At 35.1% G+C, this 12114-nt stretch overlaps 2 protein-coding genes across 2 annotated transcripts; both read left to right on the plus strand.

Annotated features, from left to right (window-relative positions):
- The first annotated feature begins 524 nt into the window (after positions 1–524).
- Positions 525–6549, plus strand: LOC21393447 (myb-like protein X). The gene is made up of 13 exons (XM_024162053.1): positions 525–722; positions 865–1206; positions 1276–1400; positions 1599–1632; positions 2852–2931; positions 3088–3147; positions 3302–3415; positions 3879–3959; positions 4057–4134; positions 4984–5500; positions 5763–5863; positions 5956–5986; positions 6072–6549. The coding sequence occupies exons 2-13, from the start codon at positions 867–869 to the stop codon at positions 6239–6241; spliced, it is 1731 nt and encodes a 576-aa protein (XP_024017821.1). The 5' UTR covers positions 525–722; positions 865–866; the 3' UTR covers positions 6242–6549.
- A 2106-nt stretch (positions 6550–8655) lies between these two features.
- Positions 8656–10957, plus strand: LOC21393448 (omega-hydroxypalmitate O-feruloyl transferase). The gene is made up of 3 exons (XM_010088694.2): positions 8656–8693; positions 8823–9283; positions 9781–10957. Exons 2-3 carry the CDS (start codon positions 8855–8857, stop codon positions 10636–10638), a joined length of 1287 nt encoding a protein of 428 aa, XP_010086996.1. The 5' UTR covers positions 8656–8693; positions 8823–8854; the 3' UTR covers positions 10639–10957.
- Positions 10958–12114: the final 1157 nt, after the last annotated feature.

Raw genomic sequence — 12114 nt, forward strand, 5'->3', positions numbered from 1 at the left:
TTAGATTAGATAAAATAAACAGGTCCAAAGCCTATCATTATTGGCTCGATGTAGTGTTTAGATAAGGTTGGGCCAAGAGTTTAGATCCAAAAGTACATTAGGGGTCGACTTGACTCCCTTTTATCTTGACCGGTTAAAATATTAGGACTGAATTGATCTGACTCAAAAATCTTCTTCAAATCGTTAAGTCAGACGACCTGAACTTTCATTTCTAAAATTTATCATGAATCTCCTCACATGACATCTCCATCCTCGATCCTTCTAATTTTTGTAAAAATTTTCCACAATTAGTAGAAAAGAAACCAACATTTTAATTGATTTTCAAACCCAAAATAATATACAACAAGGGGCTTTAATCCTACTAATCAACCAATCAACTGCCCACGTGGCGAAACCTGACAACTGTCCATAAATGGCGATCAAGAGAGAGAGAGAAAAAAAAAAACCAGCGCGCTCAACCCAAAAATGAGGAGGAAAAAAAAAAAAAAAAAAAAAAAAAAAAAAAACCCACGCCCCCAAACCAAAAAAAGGGAGGAAAAAAAAAAAAAAGTGAAAAATTTTCGCGTGAAATTTTGAAACGCCCACCAAAAACCAATCCCAGCCCGCGCCTTCGAAGGCCTAAAAACACAAACTTTAAAAACGCCCAAAAATTTTTCCCACACAAACACAAAAATTCCCAAATTTCGTTTTCTTCTCTCTTTTGCTTTCATCAGTCAAATCTCGTATGTATACATATATACTAGGGTTTTCAATATTTTTACTTTCTCTTTCTTTCTTTCTTTCATTTCTCCCCAAAAAACCCGAATCTAGGGTTTTAGGGTATCCACTGTTGATTTCTGATTTTCTTGCTTTAATTCTTGGTAGCCATGGCGTCGGAAGCCCTAGAGGAGGAGAAGAAGAAGGCCGAAGACGGAGCTCCTGCGGAGGAGAAGCCGGAGGGCGAGAAAGTGGAGGCGGAGGAGGAGGAGGAGGAGGAGAAGGATGAAGGTGATGAGAAAGAAGAGGATGCGGAGAAGGAGAATGTTCCAGAAGGTTCTTCCGAGAAAGTAGTTGCGGAGGAGAACGAGGAGGAGAAAGCTGCGGAGGAGAAGGGAGAAGGTGAAGAAGGAGGCGAGGAGGAGAAAGAGAAGGAGAAGGAAGGTGAAGAGAGCGAGGAGGAGGAGGAGGAGAGAGAAGGCGAGGAAAAAGAGGAAGAAGAGAAGAAAGGTCGGAAGGGGAGCTCGAAGAAGGAGCAGCGCCCGTCGGAGAAGAAGAAACGAAGCCGGGAATCGGTAGCGGAGAAGAAGGATCTGGTTACTCCGGCGAGCGATAGGCCGACAAGGGAGAGGAAAGTGGTAGAGCGCTACTCCGCGCCGTCGACGGGGAGGTCGCCGGCGAGCAAAGGGTTGTCAATTGAAAAGGTATAATTATGAAAAGAAGAAGAAAATATCATTTTTTTTTTTGGGTTTATTTATCTTGGAATTCATTTATTTTTTGTTATTAAGTAATATGACTCTCAATTACAGAGAAATTACAGTCTTTAAATTTTCGGAGGCGCAAGTTCAAGAACAAAGCATAATTTTCAAATCTCTTGCCTCTTTTTTTCCTTTTAATTTCAGGGTCGTGGAACGCAGCTCAAAGAAATTCCAAATGGTATGTTTTCATTAGTTAGCGCCATGTATCGATATGCTTTTATTGCAGAATTTATGGTTTTTGTTGGACTAGAAGGTTTAGTTTAGAGTAGAAACGGTAGGTAAACTTTTTTAATTGTTTTCCGGGTCTCAAATGTCTTCCATTCTTTATCTTTTTTTTTTTTCCTCACCTGCATTGTTGTGTTGGAAGTTGGATTTGCATTTGTATTTGTTCTGCAAGATAGCAAAAATGGATGGTTTTATTCTTTTTTTTTTCCCTTGAAGAATTATTCAGACTGTTATTATGCCACCTAACAAACTGGATCAGAAATTGCTCTCTCTGTTTTTTTTTTTTTTTTCCTCACCTGCATTGTTGTGTTGGGAGTTGGATTTGCATTTGTATTTGTTCTGCTAATTAGCAAAAATGGATGGTTTTATTTTTTTTCCTTGAAGAATTATTCAGACTGTTTTCATGAACAAACTGGATCAGAAATTGCTTTCTTGAGTATTGCCTGCTCTTTTTTTTTTTTTTTTTTGCTCTTTTAAATTGCAACGCTTGTATATGCCTGGTATTGGCATCTTGTCATGACGTATTTGCTATATGATGTTTATAATACCATAATGTCACATATCTAGGGTGTAAGTCAAAATATTCATAGGTGTTCCTTAGCTTAGGATTTTTGTAATTGCTTCTAATGGCATGGGAAAGTGGAATTGGCAATTCTCCTTTTTCCGTAAACATGTGATGAAAGATGTATTCCCATGCTATTATGATTTAATTATATTACCCAGAATTTCATGAACTGTTGTTGTTTATATGCCGTTATGTTCAAAGCAATGTGTTCCGCGTCCCTAAATTTTTGCTTGGTGATTTAATTATATTACCCAGAATTTCATGACTGCAGTTGTTTATACGCCCTTGTGTTCAAAGAAACGCGTTCTGCGTCCCTAAACTTTTGCTTGGTGTTGGTATAATGTCAATATAAAGCTGCCCTGTTTTCATTTAAGACTTGTCTTAAGCATGCGATCTAATTCATATTTCTATGTAAGCCAGCATAACAAAGTTTGATGCGAAACCTATATCTTGCATCTGCGTTCTTTTTATTGGATTTTCTATTAGGGAGGTAGAAGTTTATTATCCCTGGTATATGCATGTCATTTGGAAAGTGATTTATTTTTGTTCAAATTTCTTGTTACAGCTGCCTAGCTATTTTTTAATCTGATAGTCTAAACTGTTTCAGTGGCTTTCAAGTTGGGAAAGAGAAAAGCTGATGACAACCTTCAATTACTTCACACAATTCTTTTTGGGAAAAAAGCAAAGGTAACCGGTTTTTTTGTTTGTTTTTGTTTTTTATTGGGTGTGTGGGGTTAGCTTTGTCTGAGTGGTTTTTTTCTTTACATTTTCTGTCTATGTTTGTTTATAGTGTTTTCAAAAGAATTATCTTTTAAAGGTTTTATCTTTCATGACCTTGTGCAGGCACATAGTTTGAAGAGAAATATTGGCCAGTTTTCAGGTTATGTTTGGGTTGAGAATGAGGTACTCTATTTTTCAAGTCTTGTACATTTTTTTTACGGACATGTATGTATGCACGAGATGTAACTTATATCTTATCTTTTGATGACTATGCTCTATATAGGTAAGTTATTTTTCTTGCTGTAGTTCTCTCATACTAGGTTTCTTTTGTTCTCAGCAAGAAAAGCAGAGGGCAAAAGTGAAAGAGAAGCTTGATAAATGTGTCAAGGAAAAACTGATGTATTTCTGTGAATTTCTTAATATTCCAATTAGTAGGTCTACTACAAAAAAGGTAAGTGTGATATGATGGGTGCGTTTGGAATTGTTTCTAAAATGATTTTGTTTTGTGTATGAAATTGGAAATGAAAACGTTTTTAATCTTAGATAGAAATCGTTTTTGATAATGTGTTTAGTAATTTTATTAAGAGATTGTTTTCAATTTAAGAAAAAATTAAAACTCCGTTTAGTTATATAATTTTCACCTACCTGCTAAGGAAATGGAAACAAAAATTGAAAAACGACTTCAAATCATTTTCATTTTCTAAGTGATTTTACACTAAACTAAAAAATGGAATTGTTTTCGGTTTTCTTACCTTTTTTCCTCCAAACACGTTTTCCCCCTCAATCTAATTTTTTTGTCTTAAAAAATGTGAAAAACAAAAACAGAATTGGTTCCAAACACGCTGGATAAATTTCCTGTCATATGAGTGTTCTGTGATTATTTGCACTTATCTTACAACTATCTACTCGTCCAGGAAGAACTTTCTGCAAAATTACTGGAGTTTCTGGAGTCCCCACATGCTACTACTGATGAGTTGCTCGCTGATAAGGAACAGGTTTCATACCATTTCAGTTTCTTTCTACAAGATATGACTGGAGAGTATGTTTAGTTGCGTGTTAACTGTTACAAACAACTTTTTAACTGAGTTTCAGAAAGGCCAAAAGCGGAGGAGGAAGGTCACACCAGGCAAGGGTGGCAGTTCAGAAGCATCTCCAGAAACACCTGCCAAGGTCTTACTTGATTAATAAAATCTGAACACTATAATTTTAATTAGTTCATGTTTACTGCAGTAGAATCTTTACCCCCTTAATCATGAAATAAGTTTTTTGTTATGAACTTGTTTGCTTAGTCTAAAATGGTATCTGGTAATATTTATGGTAATAACTTCAAATTTTTTTTTCCTGATTTGTTATGAGTAACACTTCCTTAGCATACCTGTTCAACCTGGTCAGTTGCCTCTTCATGCTGTTGGTCTTGAAATGTCTTGTTTGAACTTCAACACGAAAGGTTTCATCCCTTAGTTGGTAATCACTCGTAGCGTCACTAATAGGAATCATCTCTTTTACTTGGTCTGGAAGTCTGATAGTGTTCTCGTTCTAATAAACAAGTTCATATTCAGTTGTTTAATGCTGACTAGAACTCACTAGTATTTTTGTCAACAATTGGACTGCATTAATATGATCAGATGATTTAAATTTGCTATGTTCCAACCTTTACTACAAACATCAAATATGTTAAGATCATGTTTGTGGGCAGAATAAGAAATGTAGTTATCATTTTACAAGCAAAACAGAAAAACCGTAGCAATGGTTGCTGCGTTAATGTTTGCATGATCTTTGAAACAGTGATAATGTGTCATGGTGGCTTCCATTTTCTTAGGCCCTTGTGCTAAATTCAGTATAAATGTGTTCAAAGATGCATAGTATTCCCTGCTTTTTTGAGCCTTGATTGTGCATCCTTTGAATTATGGTTTTCTAGTATCTTTTTAGTTATGGCTCTGACTGGTTTATCTTACCTGCACAAGGCTTATTTTCACCTAATGACAAGTTTTTGTTGGCTGTATTGACTTTTATCTTTAGAAACAAAAAAAATTGCCAAGTGCTGGGAAAAAGACAAAGAGTTCATCCAAAGTTCAAGAAGATGAGAATAGTGATAAAGCTGAATCTTCAGATGCAAAAGATGATTCTCATGAGGAAGATGATGGTGATTCAATGAGCGAACAAAGTGTCCATTCAGATAAATCTGATGACAGAGATGATGAATCAAAAGATAAGTTGTCAAGTCCCAAAAGGTCATCCAAAAAGACCCAAAAGGAGGGCTCAAAGTCGAAGGTTAAAACTGGAGACAAAGCTACACCCGTCAAAAAGAGCACTCCAGGGAAATCGGACAAGAAATCAGCAGAGTCTATGAAGAAATCTAAATCTACCTCGAAAAAAGGTGGAAGTGAGGCTGATGGAACTTCGGGTTCCAAGTCAAAGGGATCTGCATCGAAGAAACAGAAGATTGAAAAGGAAAGCCAGAAGGACGCTAAGGTGAAAGTTGCAAGCAAAAAGTCATCAAGCAAATCTCCAGTAAAGGTTTCAGCCAAGGATCAAGGTGCTTTGCTCACTTGTTTACCTTTCTGCATAAAGTGGCTATTATTTTGCTTAAAAGATCATTTTCACCTAATTGGTATTACTGCATATTTGGTATGATTGTGCATTTCATTGCTTTTTTTTTTTCCAACTTATTATATACATACATCAGGAATGGCCGAAGAAACTTGGCCTAATATACCCTTTTAGATTATGCATTTGGGATTGTGTAAGACTAAGAATTTTTGTTTCCCTTAATCCTTTGAAATGTTTGCTTGAATTAGGGAAAGGTAAAAATAGCAAAAAGGCCAAGGCAGCAGAGCCTTCCAAAAAGGATTTGCATGCAGTAATTGTTGATATTCTGAAAGAAGTTGATTTCAATACGGTAAGACTATGTTTTGGCGTTATATTGATTGTTTCGATTCTTATGTGGCATGGGCAAATTGTTCTCAAATCTTCTGTATTTGATTAATGCAGGCGACTTTATCTGACATTCTGAGGCAACTAGGTATGGCTTATCCTTGTTAACAATAAAATACTGTTTTTTGTTGATTTTTTTTTAATGCTCAGTTTTCAAATGCAATGTCTGTTAGGTGCCCACTTTGGGGTGGATTTAATGCATAGAAAAGCTGAGGTGAAGGATCTAATTACTGAAGTGATAAACAACATGACTGATGAGGAAGATGAAGGGGATGATGCTGAAGCTGGTGATGATACCGAGAAAGATGGAGACAAGGATGAGGATGACGATGATGATGCTTAGTTCGTCTGTGGCTCGGAAACTTGTATATTTTGCAAATCATATGATCCATATTTGTGGTGAATTCATTAGGTAGTTCAACTTTCTTTTATAGGTTATTATCATATCAGCAGTTTCGGATGATAACTACCTTGGATACTTCTGAACGTAGCGACCTTTTGCAGATAAATGTGCTCAACTGGGTTTGTTTGTACCATATCAATTGACTTTTCTGTAGTGTTGAGCAGATCTTAATTTACTTAGAGTTATATATTCTTTTTTTTTGGTAATTTTTTTTTCCTACTCTAAAATTGTTTAGTTGTAACTGTTAACTTTGACTCTTCAACGAGTAGTGAGTTTTTCTTTCTTCTTTCCCGTTCCATGTCTCTTGACTACATTATTGTCTGCTATTGCGCTTGTTTTGACAGCAACTAAAGTTCAAATTTTGCAGCTCCAGGAAAGTTTTATTACATACAATTCAAATCAACATGTAATTAAAGTAAAGTTTGGCATATGCTATCTTGATGTTAAATTTAACACCCGCTGTAGTAGTATATACCAAATTTCACATTAAGGTGATAGTTTGTTTCAAGGGTTTTGTGTGGTTCAAATTATAATTTTTGATTTTGTTATAATATTTTTTTCTCATAAAAAAATTTAAAATTTAAGAGTTAGAATCATGAATCTTGATTTGATTTGAATTCATGAATTAAACGGAATTTAAATGTAATTTTGGAATATGCTATCTCTTACCTAGATGCTAAGCTCCGAATTAATATAGGGATTTGACATTATAAAGCATTTCTAATGGAGTGTCAAATTAGTGTGATAATGTTGAATTTTAACATTTGAGTAAGAAAATACTCTTCGATGTATATTATTTTTTATGTTAAATATACAATATTAACTTTTGTGCTGAATAGGGCATATATTAAATTTTTAATATTTAATTGTCGTTGGTTGTTGTATTGACTTTCATTTAATCATTATAAAATTATCATTTTAAAAATATTTTAAAATTGAAAGTTTATATTACTACATCACCCCTTCACTACTTTTTGATGGCATAACCAAGCCTTTATTTATTTATTTTAGGAAACATTGGCTTTTAATTGAGGGCATGTATTTTTTATGTATAATTTATCAATGCCGTTATAACTTTCCAATCCAACTATTTTACATATTATCAGCCAGCAATCATATGAATGTAAGTTTTTCTTTAGATTAACGCAAAGTGCAACCACCTGCTAATTTAACTTATCCCTCAAAACTTGCTGTGAAAAGCACAACATCTGCCCCATGATACGTTATCTAAAGAAAGATATTTGCCTTAAACTAAAGAAAGATCCCATTCATATTATTGCCCCTTTAACACTAGAAAGTTAGATTTAAAAGTCTCAACAAAGTTATTAACTTATGTATTTAACACATCTTGTCACCGAAAATCTTACAAGAAAATGCTCAAGACCTCTTGGTCTAGTGGCTAGGGTGGAGAATTGCGGTTCAATCCCATCTTATATTAAAAAAAAAAAAAAAAAAAAAACTTAGGAGAGAATTAGTGAACTCAACTTTTAAATACATTGTTCTAAGATTTTTACCTTTACCTATGCATTTTATGGGGTATTTGCCTCTTTTTCCTAAACCTTACTGCTTAGCAATGGTAAATGCATTATTTGGCTAAATTGGGTAAGTTTTGTTTCTAGTTGCGGATTAAAAAAAGAGAAGGGATTTCTCCATTATAAATAATTGAGATAAAAAAGGGCACTTATAAGTGACTCTAAAACATGAATTTTTTATTACATTTCCAATAATATGAACCATTCGTTCATGGTTTCTTCCCAAGTCAAATCTGTTTGATCAAATCCTAGCGTGTAACGAAAAGGCACATTATCTCTAATTAAACTTCATTTTCATTTGATGGGCCCTTAGATTTGAAAAAAATTGCATCATTTTAATGTGCTAAAGACATTAGAAGAAGGTAAGTAATTTTGTTTAAAAATATTCAAATACAAGTGGACCAATTAACCTAACATTTTGGATGCCAACCACACCCACCAAAACCCCCTAAAAAAATCCCTTTGAAACTCCTTTGGCTGGTGAGGTTTTGGTTCGTTGGCCAGTAGCCTACCACAGTCCACATGAGCTTAAGCCACAACCTGCCATTAGAAAGACGACTTTTTTCAAAACCAGACTCAAAAAGGAAAAAGCAAACAAAGAGAAAGAAACCAAATGCTGTCCTTTTCTTCCTCCCTATGGGGAAGGTTGTTTTATTTGAAGATTTTATTGCTTGTGTGTTACAACCAATTATGCATAAGCATCTGTCCATTTCATGTCAGAAATTTTTTGTCATCCAATACAAGAAATGGTCAAATTTCCACCCAAGTTCTTCCTATATAATTCCAACCCCAAAGTGAAATGTAACACACTTGCCACTTTTTTCTTGTCTCTCATCAAATATTTACTCTTGAATTTTCAGGTATTACCTAGAGTTGTTTCATCATCTTTTCATTATGTTCATAATGATGAAAAGGGTTTCATTTACATGCATGTAAAATGGTTTTTCTAACTTGATACAATTTTTTTTTTACATTATTATTCATGTTAGATTGTTGGGAGGACAAGAAGGTGTTTTTTGAAATGGAGAAAGTTAGTACACTTGGTGTGAAACAAGAACAACCAACTGTCGTCCTTCCTGCAGAGGAAACTCCAAAGGGTCTGTACTTTCTCTCGAACCTCGATCAGAACATCGCGGTCACAGTTCGTACTATTTACTGCTTCAAGTCGGATTCGAGAGGCAATGAAGAAGCTGCGGAAGTCATTAAGAAGGCCTTGTCAGATATTCTTGTTCATTACTACCCGGTTGCGGGGAGGTTGACCATCAGTTCCGAGGGGAAACTTATAGTGAATTGCACAGGGGAAGGTGCTGTGTTTGTTGAGGCTGAAGCTGACTGTTCCGTTGAAGAGATAGGAGACATAACAAAGCCTGATCCTGTGACTCTTGGGAAGCTGGTTTATGATATTCCTGGCGCCAAAAACATACTTGAAATTCCTCCTCTTGTTGCTCAGGTGTGCATTTATCTGTCATTATTTGATTAGTTTTTGTTTATGTATTTTGAACCATTGCAAATTCAGTATCTAGAATTAGGCACAAGTCACGTTCACTTTTTGATGATTCATGTTTTATTAAACTTCCCACTTCTTGTTGTAGCCTCAAATAAGAATGACTTCCACATTTTGCTAGTATCACTATTTGATAAGATGATATGAAGCTCAATTGTGAGACTAGAAGTTTCTTCTTATTAAGTTGTTGAATTGTATTCATCTTATTTTCTATGACTTAGCTTAGCTTATAGGATTTTGAGGGAATTCGCGGTATATATTTGTTGAATGGTATTCATCCTACTTCGTATGATTTTGCTTCATATAGAGGGATATGAGGAAATTTGCAGTGAAAAATCCTTCCAACAAAATCCACTTTTCAAGTGTCTTTTTTCATTCTGTATTGATATGGTGAAAAAATTTGGTCAATGGAGTGTTTTGTGTTGATAATCTTCAAATTGCAGGTGACTAAGTTCAAATGTGGTGGATTTGTTCTTGGTTTATGCATGAACCATTGCATGTTTGATGGGCTTGCAGCCATGGAATTTGTGAACTCATGGGGTAACACTGCTAGGGGCTTACCCTTAAAGGTCTCTCCATTTATTGACAGAAGCATACTCAAAGCCCGAAACCCGCCAAAGATAGAGTCTGCACACGACGAATTCGCCGAGATTGAAGACATCTCGGAAACCAGCAAGCTCTATGAAGAGGAGATGCAGTACAGGTCCTTCTGTTTTGGCCCTGAGAAACTTGAGCAGCTCAAGAAAAAGGCCATGACAGATGGGGTCCTGCAAAAGTGCACAACATTTCAAGCTCTCTCTGCCTTTGTATGGAGAGCTCGAACCGAGGCACTAAGAATGCAGCCTGATCAGAAGACAAAGCTCCTCTTTGCAGTCGACGGCCGCCCTAGATTCGAACCCCCGATTCCCGAAGGCTACTGTGGCAATGCAATTGTGCTGACCAATTCTCTTTGTAGAGCAGGTGAACTAGTTGAGAATCCATTGTCATATGCCGTTGAGTTGGTTCAAAAGGCGGTTAATATGGTTAATGACAGTTATATGAGATCTGCTATAGACTACTTTGAGATAACAAGAGCTAGGCCTTCTTTGGCCGCAACACTTGTGATCACAACTTGGTCTAGACTCTCTTTCCACACCACTGATTTCGGATGGGGAGAGCCTCGCTTGTCCGGGCCTGTGGCTTTGCCCGAAAAAGAAGTCATTTTGTTCCTTTCACATGGGAAAGAAAGGAAAAGCATAAATGTGCTTTTGGGTTTGCCAGAATCTGCCATGAAGATCTTTGAAAACTTAATGGGGATTTAAGTAATTATTGGATTAGTGTTGTCCGTTTTTCTCTACTGAAGCTTCCTCAGGCCTTTGCACTTTAGTTGGTCAAAGGAGCAAAACCAAACGTGTCACTTGTAATATTTCAGTTCAATGATGTTGGGTTGGGTTGGGTTGTTTGCCCTCTTTGAACAACAGGGCAATGGAATAAGAAGCTTTATTCTTATTTATATATCTATTTGTACTTTATTTTCTTTGTTCTTTTCCATCCACTTTCATGGAAATAAATGTATTCATTTGTTGTCTCTTAGAGTAATATTATTTAAAGGTTGTCTATCACTATCACACAATAAATTTATAAGACACCAACAACTCTCAACCTTTCTTCCTTTTCACTTTATCTCACCCTCACAAATGTGCAATGCATCATGCATGGTTCCATACAGGCAAGATTGTTGAAGCAAGATACTTTGCTATCATCTATATGCGCCTTTTTTTTTTTCCTTCCCAATTATCACCACATGATTTTAGATTTAGGTTCCGTTCATTTCACCATTCGAGTTTTGTTACAGTAAAAAGCTCTCAGAAACAATCACATCTAACTTTTTTGCTACAGTAAAAAATTCTCACATAAAATTACATCTCAATTCAAATTAAAAACTTAAATTAACGAACTAAACAGAACCTTAGTATTACAACAAGGCTACTTGGCATTTTGGCAAAACTGAAGCCTCAAAAATCTAGCTAGTGCTTAGTAGTACTGTCCTTATATCCCATATATATTGAACGATAAGAAATTCGAACTCAAAACCTCAACATCAGTTATAAAATTATTGATTTTGTCGCTAGATTATGACTAAAATCATCTTATACGCTATATATGAAAACCAGAAAAGTAGCATATCGCATAATTGTTATATGTTATCAAGTGCCAGGGGAGGGTGACGGTCAGGTGCCACAATCTTTCAAGAATGTGCCAATTAATTTTTGAACAATCGGAGACAAGCATCACACGTTAGTAAAAAAATAGACTCGTCATTTATTTTTTTAAATATAAAATATACTCACCATCGATAATTTATAACGGTTACAAACAAGTCAAGAAGGTAATACATACAGAAAAATGAGATAAATATTCTTTAAAAGTGTATGGGTCAGAATTTATATCTCTTACTTTTGATTAATAACATTTTTAATCAAATAACTAAACTAATAAAAGAATATTAATTAAAAATGATGAGTAAAACTTTAAACTCATACACTTTTAAGAGTAAATTCTACAATTTTCTTATATAATATAACACGGGGATTCAAAAAGAGTAAATTCTACGGTGGAACCCTTGTTTATTTCACCAGTGGTGCCTTACTTTTTAACTATTAAATTAAATTTTTAACGATTAGATCTATATAAATTCATATTAAAATTTATAATGCGCTACACAAAACTGTTCATGCTAAATCCGAAATTAATCTAACGATACAAAAAAGCTCCACCGATAAGTTTTTTTTTATGGT

The sequence above is a fragment of the Morus notabilis genome, unplaced genomic scaffold (genome assembly GCF_000414095.1).
Source record: "Morus notabilis unplaced genomic scaffold, ASM41409v2 Scaffold257, whole genome shotgun sequence".
NCBI lineage: Eukaryota > Viridiplantae > Streptophyta > Magnoliopsida > Rosales > Moraceae > Morus > Morus notabilis.